This window comes from Equus asinus, chromosome 25, assembly GCF_041296235.1.
Source record: "Equus asinus isolate D_3611 breed Donkey chromosome 25, EquAss-T2T_v2, whole genome shotgun sequence".
NCBI lineage: Eukaryota > Metazoa > Chordata > Mammalia > Perissodactyla > Equidae > Equus > Equus asinus.
In genome coordinates this window covers 41,518,697-41,532,901 of record NC_091814.1, presented here as the reverse complement: position 1 = coordinate 41,532,901, position 14,205 = coordinate 41,518,697, and the positions used below count along the sequence as shown (strand labels likewise).

The following is a 14,205-nucleotide window of genomic DNA, read 5'->3' as shown; positions in this document are numbered from 1 at the left end:
ATTGAATCAGAGAAACAAATCTCTGCTCGTGAGTCAACAAGATAGTGGTACATCTTGAGTACCGTGAAGGCCTTCACTTAGTGTCTTAAGGAGGCTCAATGGTGTAGGGAATTTTGGTCACCAAAGTCCTGGGGAGAGAGTTCTTAGGCCAGTGGATACCTGAAATGACCAAAAAGGGGACTTGTAGGTCAGCTGTGGGTAAGGCTGCCCCTGGGTGTGAGTGAGGCTCCAGGAGGGTGTGTGTAGGGCACATCTGGCTCTTTCATCAAAACCATGATAAAGCCCTTTCTTTCTCTCCTGCGAGCCATCTGCCATTTTAAGGGCAGTGACAAACCCTCCTGTTGAAAGAGAGCAAAGCTGATCTGTGGAGTGTGCCCGGGACTCCTTCTGGGTCAGATGGAATTCAGACGTCATTAGTTTTTCCCTGGCACTGACCTGACGTGGTCATGGACCATCCTTGCATGTGTGGGTCCTGCTGGTGTGGAGGGTTCCTCTGTAGGTGAGCGTGTTGGCCTGGGGAGTGCAGGCGCCCCTGCCACCTGTGGAACAAATGCTTCTGCTTTTGATGCTTTCAGACTATGCAGAATTTTTGTTTCTGGGGCTCTTCCTCTTGGAGATGTCCCTGAAGATGTACGGCATGGGGCCCCGCCTTTATTTTCACTCTTCATTCAACTGCTTTGATTTTGGGGTAAGTGCTTGGGAGCCCACCTGTCCTCCTGCTTTGTGTTTATATGCCATGGTTTGAGATACGCAGCTTGCTCCGTTGCTCAGTATGAAGCACTGAAGTCAGAATTTATATAGGGGACTAGATTAGATTAGCTAAAGGGAGGTTAGGAATGAGTGAATCCTTGTCATATGAGGGTTTGTTTGGGTTTTTAAAAAGTTCTTTTATTTTTACTGTTTTTATTGAAGTATAACACACATACCATAGAGTGCACACTGAAGTGTATGGCTCAGTGAATTTGACAAAGCCATCCATAGCCAGAGTTTTTAACCACTTATTATCTTGGGGGATGCCTGCGAGAAAAGGACAAAAGACTTCATTCCAGAAGGTGGTTCAATAAAAAAGAGAAGCTTAGATATTTGGGGGTTTTTTGGTTCAGTTTAAAATTGGAACATTGCCTCCATATACTCTCATGCAAGTATGCACATGCGTATGCGTACACACTATTGCTATTCTGCTAGCACGTCGCCTCGCAGACTTTCATCCAGCGTCCACGTCGTAAGTAATATTGATGTATGAAAGTGTGCCTTTATAGCACTCTTCAAGGTCTTTCACGTACATTTGTGTCCTCTGCTGCTTTCAGGAGTCCTGTCCACTGTCGTCTGTATCAGGAGTTAGCCTGCCCATTTACACAGGGGTAAACAGAGGACATCCTGTACAAGTGCACATGGCCAGTTAGCAGCAGAACTAGGTCACAAAACTTTGGGTTCCTGAACCACTTCTCTTTCTGCCAAACCCGCTTCTTTATCTGCCAAATCTTCAGTTAGGTGCTAATGATTTTGAGCAGTTGCCAATCTGCATTTTAACTGGGAACATATGCTTCTGGGTACGGACAATTTGCAGGCATAACAGCCAGGGAAAGACCATTTTAACCTTAATTTCCTTATATACCTCTTTTCAGCATGGCTGTGAGGATTAATTTTTGTTATTTCTCCTAGTACTGTGCGTAGAATATAAGACATTCAGGAAGTATATAATTAAAACAAAAAACAAATCGAATTGTTAATTTGATATTGTTACTTCCTATAGCAATCACATTCTGTGCCACCGCGTAGTACTGTCACATTCGGGTACGCGGGACCTGAGTGACTGAAAGATATTTAATAAACAGGTAGCTGAGACCTTCTTGTTAGCGCTAAATTCTAGGACAAGGAGAGGATGTGGACCTTCTCTGATATTTTTATATTGGAATGCAGCCTTTGTTAATTCAAATTTGTTTCCTTGCTTTGAGTACCACTCCTTTGCGTTTTAGTTCAAGGTGTTACAATGTAAGAACAGTTATGCTATCAAATTTGTGCCGAAGTGGCAATCGGTGGTTGTACTTTTCACCAAGGACAGAACAGGGCCCAGCACACCAATCTACAGTATGAAGGAGTAAAGTTAGCAGGAGAGTGGAAAGCAGTGGGGAGAAAGATGGTAGAGTCTCATTCCTCTTTGGCAGCCTTCACCACCTCCTGGAGATGGGCTCGGTGGGGAAGGAGAGTTAATTTCCTCATAGCCCAATGAGAACTGTTGATTGCTGAATACTGGAATGCTCCTCTCTCCTCCTCCTTCTCTCACTGTGGCTGGCTTTGGCTCTTTAGGTCACAGTGGGCAGTATCTTCGAAGTGGTCTGGGCAATCTTCAGACCTGGTACATCTTTTGGAATCAGTGTCTTACGAGCTCTCCGGCTTCTAAGAATATTTAAAATAACCAAGTAAGTGATCAGGAATGGAGACTCTTTCCAACCACCTTTGAGAGTGGAAGCTTCTCGCTGTCTTAGTCTATTTCCATCCATCCCCTATTCTTCCTTACCACATGTTCCTTTTCCCTTCTCTGGCCCCCCCTCCATTCTTCAGCTCTTCCTCCTTGTCCAAAGTTCAAACCAGAAAAATATCTTTGATACCAGATCCTGTGCCACATTCCCAAGGGGAGCCACATTGTTGCCACCATCTCCTTCCTATAAGTATACAATGCAGCTTATTTCACAGACCACCAACCAGATGCCCAGCTGGACTTGGGGATAACTTGGTATTCAGTGCTCACTGCTGTAATGTCATCTGGGTTTTGTAGGTACTGGGCATCCCTACGGAATTTGGTGGTCTCCTTGATGAGTTCCATGAAGTCGATCATCAGTTTGCTCTTCCTCCTCTTCCTCTTCATCGTTGTCTTTGCTCTTCTAGGAATGCAGCTGTTTGGAGGCAGGTAAGCACCAATGAGCTTTCTACCCAAAGGAGCCTTGAAACCCAGCCTTCAGCCTGTGAGCGCCAGGGTTACTAATTTGATCACCATGTTAACATCTTGTTTGCTCTTGTCCATGGCCCAAATCGACCACTGAGTGTGTGTGTGGAACAAATGTCCCTGCTTTTAATCTTTTCCCACCGTTCTTATTCCAGGGACCCGTCCCTTTGGAGTTGTCCCTGAAGTGTCCAGCATGGGGCCTTGTAACTCAGGATCAGCCCAAACCCCATCTCATTACCCACACTCTCCAAAGTGCATAGTCCATCAGTCGTAGTCACTAATACCATCTTCATGAGTATATGGAATGAGGGAAAAGTAGGGAAGAAGGGGATATGGAAAAGGGGAAAAGAAGTGATGAAAACTGTATAATCTTGGAAAGGGAAGACTCGTTGTGTGAGATTTTCATTCTATTCTTCTCTCTGAATATTCTTTTCAGGTTTAATTTTAATGATGGGACTCCTTCAGCAAACTTTGACACCTTCCCAGCAGCCATCATGACTGTATTCCAGGTATAAGGCCAACTAGCAGTTAAAAATGTGATGTGGGATCCCTTTGTCCACAGACTACAAGATGATGATGTGTTAGGAGGATCCTACTTTTCCTCTCCAGGCTCCTCCCAGGCAACTGGATGCTCTTATTTGTTGAGTAATCATCACCACAATAATCTCTAGGATTTCTATAGCTGTTCTTACAAATTATGGAAGAGCTCTACTGTCACTACCTCATTGGCTTTCTCCCTACACTTGTGAATTTGCAAGAGAGAACTCTAAGACATTGAGTAACATATCGCATTGATGATTTTCTGAAATCTAGAATCATCTTCTAACCTATGCGTCCATTTATTGAAGTATCTTTTCCTCTCATCTCCCCCCACCGTACACACACACAAAAAAACCTTTTTAAATCATAGGGGAAAACTCAAAATCAATAAGGTCTCAGAGCTAAAGAAAAACACTTTTTAGCCAGAATCTGAAGCTGAACCAGAACCCAACATCCTGACCTCCTGAACTCCTGGAGCCCATGAGGCACTTTGCAGTAATGCTACTGTCTTAGGAACTGTATCTTGGCAGCCCTGGGGACAGTTGGTTAGTGATCAGAACACTGATCTGTGATTCTCACAGGCCTGGCAGAGCTGGAGGTCGGAGAGACTCCATAGTTTGAAGACTAGACTCTTTCCTTTTGGTGCTTTCCTTCCACTTTCAATGCCTAAAATTCTCTTCCATGTCAGAGGAAAATTGAAGATTATTCATGGGAGTGACATTTTTTTTCCTCCTTGTCAGGATGGCCAGGCAAGGGGATAGAAGTCCCAGGCCCAGAAATTTTTCCTTTATGTTGGCCCCGTTTTCTCAGCCAACCCAGGTGTCTGAACTTGTCTGTCGTTTGTTTTACGTAGATCCTGACGGGTGAGGACTGGAATGAGGTGATGTACAATGGGATCCGCTCCCAGGGGGGGGTCAGCTCAGGCATGTGGTCGGCTATCTACTTCATTGTGCTCACCTTGTTTGGAAACTGTATCCTTTTAAAGAAGGTCCTCTTTGTGCTGCCTGCCTGCCCAGATGAACATTTGAGGTGGTGGTGATAGAACTAGGTTAGGGAAGGGAAGGAGGCTGGACATGGCTCAGTATACTAGGGGAAACAAGGATCCTGATCTTAAGGAACTTATCCACTAGTTAAGTAAAGACGACAAATATTAGCAAGATAGAGTACTATCTAAATCTGCAGCATACACAAATAGTAATACATGAGGTTGTTATAGTGGATGGCTGGAGATGCTATGAGCTGGGGAAAATACGAGAGGACAGAAACATGGTAGGCTGAAATAGTGGCCAGATTATAATACTAGTGAATGAATTACATGTTAATATAGAACAGCCTGCCACATAGTAAGATCTCAAAAAATTAGTGTTACAATTAATGCTAATACTACTGAGCATAGCTTACGTTTATTGTGTTTGTGCTATTCATGACACCCTGTGCTAAGTGTTTTACAGGCACTATTTCATCTAATTTTTACCTTGTAAGACTTAGAAGAAATAACTTGATCAAAGTCAAACAACTACTAAGTTATAAAGGGAAAGCAGAAAGCAAGTCCATTTAACTGCAAAGCCCATGCCTGGTCACAGGATCTAGACAAGGAAGATTTAGATTTTAATCCTAGGAACTCTGTGTACCAGCTTTGTGGCCTTGGGAAAGTCACTTAATCTCTCTGACCTTCTAGTTTTCACATCTGAGAGGAAGATAACAATACCTATCTCGTTTGTTGTGAATAGTCAATGAGATAATTTATTTGAATGCACCTTATCAATGCAAACTTCTACAAGATGTTAGATGTTTTGGGAGAGTGGGACTTGCCTTGAACTGGGATTGGTAGAATAAAAAGGGAAAGGGAGAGCCGTGTGCTGCAACTGTAGTTTTGCATTTTCCATGGTCTCACAGAGGAGAGATGCTTCTTTTAAGTTTTCTGCCCTGAAGACTTCTCGGGGCCAGAGCAGATTATAAACTAAGCATGAGAAATCCATAAAAAGAAAGCTATGCAGTGAGTCACAGAAGTGGAAGGCCAGTTTGTCACATGTTATCTTGTTACTCTGAGGGTAGTCAGACTTAGACTTTTATGCTAGAACCAGTTTTATGTTCCACAACACATGGGCCTCAAAGACAGTTGGGAAATTGGGACTTCAGATGTCACAGTGTGGAATAGAAATGGGTTCCATAAAGATCTTGTGTGCTCGGTGACATTTTGTTAAATGAAATATAGAAGCCTTCCAGGACTAGAAGGATGAGAGAAGTAAGTCAGCATCCCATTATTGAGAACTGGTCAGTGATGGGGCTGTGGAATCTCATTTCTTTTCATCTTCAAGAACAAAATAGCATGATTGGTGTAGGTGGGCTGCATTTCCAGCTTCCCAGAAAGGAGAGGGGGGCTCCTACGTTGAGCAACTTCCCTATCTTGTTGTTCACTGACTATTCGATTGCTCTGAGTGGAGGCCATTGCGTCTAAAGGCCTCCTCACTCTATCTTTGCCCCTGGGTCATTTGATTCCAGTATTTCTTTGTCCTGCGCAAAGAGATGATATGTGGAAGGAGGGAAGACATATTCTCCTTCAAACAGAGTTGTATAACATCTCTTTGTCTCTTCCCACAGCCCCTGCTTAAGTGACTCTTTAGGGTAGCTTCTGTTCCTACTTGTATCCCAGGCAGAAAGACATGGAGATGCCCTCGCAGCCTTGCTGAAGCCTTTTGCTTTTCTTGCTTGTCCATCCTTAACTCATCGTCCCAGACACGCTGCTGAATGTGTTCTTGGCCATTGCTGTGGACAATCTGGCCAATGCCCAGGAGCTGACCAAGGTAAGCATTGTTCTCTGAGGATCTAATGGTTCTTTAATGCCATTGGGTGCCCTCTGGCCTTTGGAGCTGTCTCAAAAATCTGTGATGTCTGGCTTCAGCCTGCCAGGAAGGCCCATTCTGGGAGCTTCTGGACAGTTGGAGAGCCACACATCCGCGGAGGAAGCCTGGTTCACTTTCATTGAGTTTGGTGAGCCTCGGACCAGCTGGGGTCTCTCATGGGATACAGAAGATAACAGTTTAATCACTGTGAACCCTCAAAGGTGCCCTTTTCAGGATTATGACATGAAGAATAAAAAAGACACTAAAGCCCTGGATTTAAGTTCCACCTCTGCTCCTGTGACCTATCACTGCGTGACCTCAATTGTGTGACTTCATCCTTCTGGGTTTGGGTGTCAGAGGGACCAGGGGCATCACAGTTCCTGGACTATGCCAGTGGCCATGGTCATTTTGGGGAAGTTTCAGTGAAGCCAGACACTACATTTCTCAAATAACTGTTCCTTTCTTTTTCTCAGAGTCATTTCTCCAGGGGCAGAGACAATACTAATTGAAGTGGGATGATTTAGGGAGATGAATGAAAACTTCTTCTCACCCAGTGCTACTTTGGTTTGCGGCAGAAGCATCCTAGTGATGTTTCTCAGCTTCTTCCATGTGCCCTGTGGACACATGTCCTGCTCTTCCCTACATCCCTGAGGGTTATCTTATATCGTGGTGTGGTAGGGCAAATACAAGCTTTATTATCTGAAAAGCTGAGTTTGAATCCCACATCTGTCACTTACTGGCTCTTGTAGCTTGGGCCAGATCCATGATCTCCATTAGCATTGGTTTCTGCCTTTGTAAAATGGAGATGATATATCTGTTTTGCATACCTCATAGGATTACTATGAGGATCAAGTAAAATAATGTATGTGAAACCAGAACATGCTGTGAAGATGTCTGTATTCTTAGTAGCTCCAGTCATTTTGCCTGAACTGGCTTTCCTTGACATCATCACATAGAGGGGGCACTTACAAGTAAGAATGCAGGTGAGGAGATGAGGCTCCTCCCTGAGCATGTGAGGTGGGGCCACTTAGCTATGCAAGGAATGGGGCATGATGGGAGGCAAGTCTCAGTGCTTTACTTCAGGGGGCTCTGCCTGGAAGGGCCCTGCTCTATCACTTCCAGACACTGCAGAACATCTGAGAAGTGTTGGCTCCTGCCTCTGGCCTCCACAGCTATGGCCAGCTCCACTGAGGGCTAGGGGTTGCAGTAGACTTCCACAGCCTATGGGGCAAGGCCCAGACCAGAGTTGCTGGCCATGACAGGGCTGTGGAGGCCTGGCGCCTGACCACCTGAGCTATTGGAGCCAACCTAACCTCATACTGCCTTGTTTTAACCTCTTCCATTGCTTTCCTTACTCACACCTGGTCTCCAGAACTCCTTCCGGGGCAAGGCAAAGGAGCTACTCTCCTTCATAGGGATCCCAGGCAAAGCCACCTCTGCTTTGTGTCTAGGATGAGCAGGAAGAAGAGGAAGCCTTCAACCAGAAACACGCACTGCAGAAGGCCAAGGAGGTCAGCCCGATGTCCGCACCCAACATGCCATCTATCGAGTGAGTCAGCTGTCCCCACTTCGCTGATCCTTGGGCTCTGGTGCTAACAGCCAATTCATCAACTCAAAAATGGTTTATTATCTGAGGGCGCCTACTCCATGCCAGGAAATGTCCTGCAAATACAGCAGTGAGCAAGACCAAGTCTCTGTCCTCACGGAGCTTTTATTTCAGTGAGCAAGATAGATAATAAACACACCTAAATAATTTCAGATTGTGATAATTGCTGTAAAATAAATAAAACAGGGTAATAAGGCAGAGGGACAAGAGTTGGGTGGAGTACCTTTGGGCAATCTGAGAGGGAGTCTCTGAAGAGGTGATGTTTAAGCAGAGACCTAAATGTGTAAAATGCGGTCACGTGACTTTATGAAGGAAGAGCATTCCCCAGCAAGGTCCAGTGTGGCTGGTGTGTAGGGAGCAAGGGGGAATATAAGGAGACAAGGCCAGGGAGGTAGGCAGTTGCCAGCTTGGGGAGATCCTGAAGGCCCAGGTGAAGGATTTCAGCTTTTATTCTAATTGCAACCATGGGAGGGACTAAAGTGAAAGGAGGGATATGATATGATTTACACTCCGCTCTGTGGAGAAGGGATTGTAGGAGCCAAGAGTGGAGGCAGGGAGACAGAGAGTTGGCTCTTAGTGTAAAGTAGGCAAGAGATGGTGGTTTGGAGCATAGTAGCAATGGAGGAGATGAGAACTAATCCCATTCAGTCTGTATTTGTAGGGAGAACCCACTGGATGAGCTAATGGATGAAATGTGATGGGGGTGGGGATGAAAAAAAAGAGAAGAAACAAATATCTCTCCCAGGTTTTAAGGTTTGAGGCCTGAGAAACTGGGTAGATCACAGTGGTGTTTACTGATAGCCTGGAGAATGTTGGAAATCCAAGGTTTATTTTGGCCAAATTAAATTTGAGATACTTATGAGACATCCAAGCAAAGATGTTGAATAGGCTGTTGGTTACTTGAGTCTGAAGCTTAGAAGAGAAGTCAGGGTTAGAAATAAAGGTTTGTGAGGAGCCATTTGCAATTGGATGATGGTTAAACTATCAGCATGGATGAGCTGGCCCAGGGAGAGTTGGGTGGAGAAGAGAGGAGCTAAGGACAGAGGCCTAGAGCACTCCTGTGCCTTGAGGGCTGGCAGAGGAGAAATCCACAAAGGAGACTGATGGGGAGCAGCCAGGAGGTGAGAGGAAGAACTAGGAAGCGTGGTGTCCTGGAGACTTAGAGAAGAAGACTTCCAGGAGGCAGGAGTGATGATGGAGCTAAATACTGTTGAAAGATCATGTAAGATGAGGACAAAAGAAGGACCAGTGGGAAAGCTGTTGGTGACCTTTACGAGAGCAGTTTTGGTGGCCCAGTGGGTACCGAATCCAGTTGTAATGAATCAGGGAGACAACGGGAGGTGATAAAGTAAAGCAGCGAGTATAGACTCTTTTTAAGGAACCAGCCTGGACCTGTAGCTGCTGGTAGAACTAACAGAGCTTGGGCCCTGCTTGGGGCTGACCTCTGTGTGGTCCTAGAGGAAGGTGTGGGAGGAGAGGCTGAGAAGTGACTACAGAACCATGGAATTCCTGTTGTTGCTTCTGAGCCTGTGTGAGGACTGTGTGAGTGGTCCTGGGATATTGATGGGGAGGGTCTGAGACCCTCAGGAGGTAGAACTCTATCCTGGCACCAGACCCTGTCATCTGTTACTTGAAGCTGTTAAGGGAGGACCCCCTGTTTTCCCAGAGCTTGCGTGAAGGGTTCCTGAACATCCTCTGCCTACCTTGTGGAGGCATTCCAGAGTTATATGTGGGGGCCTCCCTCCCTGCATGGCCATCATCTTGCTGTCACCTTTCAAAATTCTGAAGGCCTGGCCTCTGGGCCCCTCCTTTATGAGTGAGAAAAAAAACTCCCCCAAAATTTGTTTAAAATTGTTGGAGAAGGCAAAATAACTCCTTCCTCTCTAGAATATTCTCTGGACCTTGAGTAGTTACTATCCCACTTTCTCTGCACTCATGAATTTGGGTTAAAAATACACACACACAGGTACCCAAACATGCTGATGAGTAGAGCTGGCTGTCACTTAGGAGTGGGTGATTCTATTTACTGGGACAAGGAAGCCTGGGGGAGGAGTGGGTTTGGAGAAAGGCGAATTGGAAAGGTGCTTGGCCCAGAGTAGAAACTCGCTATTTATGGAATGAAAGAATGAATGAAATGCTGGTAGGCATAGAGCTGTAGGAACTGAGCTGTGTGTATCCGGGTGCAGGAGGTGGGAGAACTTACTGTAACCATCCAAGATGAGCAGAGATCCAGGCTTTGGTTGCGGTGTATGTGCTGTGAGGTGGGCGCTGCTGGCGGGAACTGTGTTGGGGTGTGTATGCACTGCTTGGGAGTGCAGGCAAGACATGGCGGGTTTCTGGACTACAGTCTAACTAAGTGAGAATGTGGCTGTCCATGGAGGAACATGGGAAGAGCTTTGTTACAAACCCAAAGGCCTGAGCACTAGTCATAGTTCTGTCACTCGTATGCTCTGTGACCTGGGAGAGAGAACTGCTTAGGACCTCAGAATCTCTGTTTCCCCATCTTTGAAATGGGAAGAATACGAGCTGCCCTTCCTGGTCCACAGGCTTATTGTGGGGTGTGTATGAGGACACGGGTGCATGGATTGGAGATATGTGTGATTTTAGGTATGAAGGTATGTTAATGATTCTGATGGGATGTGAATCTGGATCTCTGTATGTAGGAGTGGAGAAGCGAAGAGGAAATTGAAGTGTGTATCTGATTTGTGTGGGAATTAGAGGTTGGGTCTGTCTTTTGCCTGGCCTCTGTGTGAGTGTGTGTGTATGTGTGTGTGTGTGTGCATGCACACACATGTGCATACAAAAAAGAGAGAGAGTTCTTCCATATACTTACATTCTTACACAGGTGCTTCTGGAGGGCTGATGTTGAATATTTGAGAATTTGCAAACAGATGGTAGAATGTGCTTTTCCTAGCGTGTGTGCATGCTGCCTGACTAGAGTCTGTGCTTCTATTTCTACATGCAGGCACATGCTTCTTGGCACCACCGCCCCATGTGTGCCTCGTGGCATTGCAGCTGCTGAGGGGTGCATGCAGTTGGGGAGCTCACAGACATCTCCACAGTGATGTCTGCATCTTTTCTGTGGGTGCTCATGTGCATTGTGCCTCTTCCAGACACCGAGTAAGACTCAGACCAGCTGCCTGTGCTCCCTCAGCCCACCGTGTGTCAGGCTCCTCTCCTCTCCTGTCTTTACCAAGGAAGGAGCAGCATTTGCCAACCTCCCAGGTCCAGGTTGGGCCCATTGGGCCAGACTGGATCTGTCAGTCCAGGAAGTGGGGCAGGCTCACTCTGCACGTATCCCAGGAGTGTTGTCCTCCACCTGAGCACTGACCCTGTGCTGACAGCTTTATTGTTCCATGAGTCCTATTTGCCTTTGCAAATGATGCCCACACCTCTCCCATTGACCTTGTGTTTGAAAGGACACAGCATGTGTGTGTCTGTAGAAGAGATTTTTCCCTGTGCAAGGCTGGGAAGGTGAATACTCTGCTTTACCCAGCTGGACAAACCGAACCTTCAGGGCTCTGGCCAGGGGCTACTGTTTTGCACAGATACGGGGGGTAACACTCACATACTGAAGTGTGTGGATGGCAGCCCTGCCTTTGGCCATGGACTACATTGTGACCTCTGTGGTGTGCATGGCAGAGCATTTGTTCCCTGCATGTTTTGTGAGATTGGAGTGATGAGTTGGGGAGTCACACCCGTAAATATCCTAGAAATGAATGAGGGAAATACAGCTCTTCATCAGGGTTTCCAAAATAGGCCTCTGGAGGATAGTTAGGTGAAATTGTGAGTGCCAGTGGGGCATGGCGATGGAGCATCTGAAGCTGTTGACTCTGTGAAATGGTATATCCTCTGTGTCTCTGCATGCCTGCTTCAAAAACTGGATCGGTGTGTTTGCACAGAGCAAGGAATCCAAAGGCACTCCCTTGGAGAGTTGAAGGTTGGGAGTCTGCAGAGGGCAGCAGGCACGTGGAGAATGTACGGGCATGTGGGGGACTCTGTGCCTCTCCTTGGAAATCGGCTGGTGGCTGTGGGGCTTGCGGTTCCGAGAGGCTGGGGTGGACTGAACCTGTTCGTTTTTCTTTCCCAGAAGAGACAGAAGGAGAAGACACCACATGTCGATGTGGGAGCCACGCAGCAGCCACCTGTATGTGTGTACCAGTTTGCGTGTTTGTGAGTGGTTATGTGTGGGTGCGGGGACACTGTGTCTCTGTCCTTGCCATGGACAAAGTGGCACTGGGTGTGCATGTCAGTGTGTGCCGTGGTGTGTGCGTGTGTGCTCCATGCACATGGTCTGTGGATATGCCCTCGGCACCTTTCAACGTGTGCTTATATCAGTGTGTGTCTCAGGTATGTAACTCTGTGTGTTGTTCACTCTTCTGTGTGGCCTGTGAGTGGGCATGTGTTGGCGTGGGTAATTAGTGTTGGTGGGTGTGCCTTTCACGTAGGCGGTTGTATACAGCTACATGTGGGCCTCAGTGATGGTGCGTGTGGGCACATGTGAGCATCCCCTTAGCAGTTTGTAGGCGTGTGCCTACGGGTACACGTGAGTGAAGGAGCAGGTAACTACCCTTCTGCCTGTGGGAGCCCGCTGCTGTGTGCTCCTGTGTGTGTCACGTTTGTGTGTTCCTGCTGCCACGGGAAAGCTCCTCTAGGCCCCTGAGCTGAAATGTTCAGCAGTGGTTTTGAGTACGAGCTGCTGGTGGTTTCTGCCCGTACAGCCCCCGGTGGTTTTATTGGCTGTTGTGGAAGAGACCCACAGCACTCTTTTTGAGGGTGATGCCGGGACTTTTTGTTGCGTGGTCTGCTGGTCACTGTCCTCACCCTTTGTGGTATCTGACCCTTGTACTTCTTGCAATCCCAGGCTAGAATCTGAAAGGGAAAGGAGAAGGGGGAGCAAGAGGAAGAAAGGTCTCTGACCTTGAATTAAGGGCCAGTGGTGGGCACGGAGTGGGTACAGTTTGATGCCCTGAAAGCAAAGGAGGGAAGGGGAGGGAAGACCTGGTAAGCCTGTGCACCACAGCACTACCGGCCTTGGGGACTTGGAACTCCACCCTGGGTGATCCCACCCCTCACCCCCAGCCCTCAGCTACTGCAGAGCAGGGCTTACAGAGGGAAGCCCCACAGACTGGGAGGCACTGGTCCAACCACCTACCATGTGTGGCCCACTCTGCTCCTTGCATCTTTCTGTGCTTCCTGTCTGCAGGTCCTGGGCTCTCCCATTTGCTCCCCCGACCATGTGTCCCACCCTTTTCCCGCGGCCGCTGAGGGCTGGCCCACGCCCCTGTGGCTGCCCTCCCTGGCCTCCAGTGCTCGGCTTCTGACCATGGCCCTCTCCCTTTCTCCTTTGCCAGGAGGGAGCGGAGGCGCCGACACCACATGTCGGTGTGGGAGCAGCGCACCAGCCAGCTGAGAAGGCACATGCAGATGTCCAGCCAGGAGGCTCTCAATAAAGAGGAGGCCCCGCCAATGAACCCCCTCAACCCTCTCAACCCACTGAGCCCCCTCAACCCACTCAACGCCCACCCCAGCCTCTACCGGAGATCAAGGCCCATTGAGGGCCTGGCCCTGGGCCTGGGCCTGGAGAAGTGCGAGGAGGAACGCATCAGCCGTGGCGGATCCCTCAAGGGGGACGGAGGGGATCTCTCGAGTGCCCTGGACAATCAGAGGAGCCCCTTGTCTCTGGGCAAACGGGAGCCGCCGTGGCTGTCCAGGCCCTGTCATGGGAACTGTGACCTGACCCAGCAGGAGGCTGGGGGAGGGGAGACCGTGGTGACCTTCGAGGACCGGGCCAGGCACCGGCAGAGCCAGCGGCGCAGCCGGCACCGCCGCGTGCGGACAGAAGGCAAGGAGCCCACCTCCACCTCCCGGAGCAGGTCTGCCAGCCAGGAGCGGAGTCTGGATGAAGGGGTGTCTACCGAGGGGGAGAAGGACTGTGAGCCCAGGGGCAGCCATGGGGTCAAGGAACCCACAATCCAGGAAGAAGAGCGAGCCCGGGATTTAAGGAGGTAAATTAGTTACAGGAGTGCTCTGGAGGCACATAGCACGACTGGTGGTAGGGATTCTTCAAAATAAGCTTTTCTGAGCTTCAGTTTCCCCTTTTGTGAAATAGGGATGATGCTAATGCAGCCTTTATAAGGTATGTGTAAATATGACAAGTGCTGGGGTCTGTCCCCCGGAAAACCAGGGCCTTTTCTTCCAGGGGTGCTCCTCTTGGGAATGGGTCATGGAGGGATGGATGGGAGTAAGCCAGGGGACCCTGCCCTCGGGTC

The 14,205-nt window shown here is 48.2% G+C and overlaps 1 protein-coding gene across 4 annotated transcripts in view; it reads left to right on the top strand.

The window, feature by feature from the left end:
- The window catches only part of CACNA1E (calcium voltage-gated channel subunit alpha1 E), a 370,728-nt gene that overhangs the window by 284,436 nt on the left and 72,087 nt on the right, over window positions 1-14,205 (top strand). For 2 of the 4 annotated variants that reach the window (XM_070497319.1, XM_044758022.2), the window contains exons 13-21: window positions 576-688; window positions 2,308-2,420; window positions 2,777-2,908; window positions 3,381-3,453; window positions 4,338-4,455; window positions 6,221-6,288; window positions 7,779-7,876; window positions 12,024-12,080; window positions 13,288-13,941. In XM_070497319.1, the coding sequence (XP_070353420.1) occupies window positions 576-688; window positions 2,308-2,420; window positions 2,777-2,908; window positions 3,381-3,453; window positions 4,338-4,455; window positions 6,221-6,288; window positions 7,779-7,876; window positions 12,024-12,080; window positions 13,288-13,941 (1,426 nt within the window). The remainder of the gene's footprint in view (window positions 1-575; window positions 689-2,307; window positions 2,421-2,776; window positions 2,909-3,380; window positions 3,454-4,337; window positions 4,456-6,220; window positions 6,289-7,778; window positions 7,877-12,023; window positions 12,081-13,287; window positions 13,942-14,205) is intronic. The other 2 variants (XM_070497320.1, XM_044758026.2) reach the window with 1 other exon arrangement.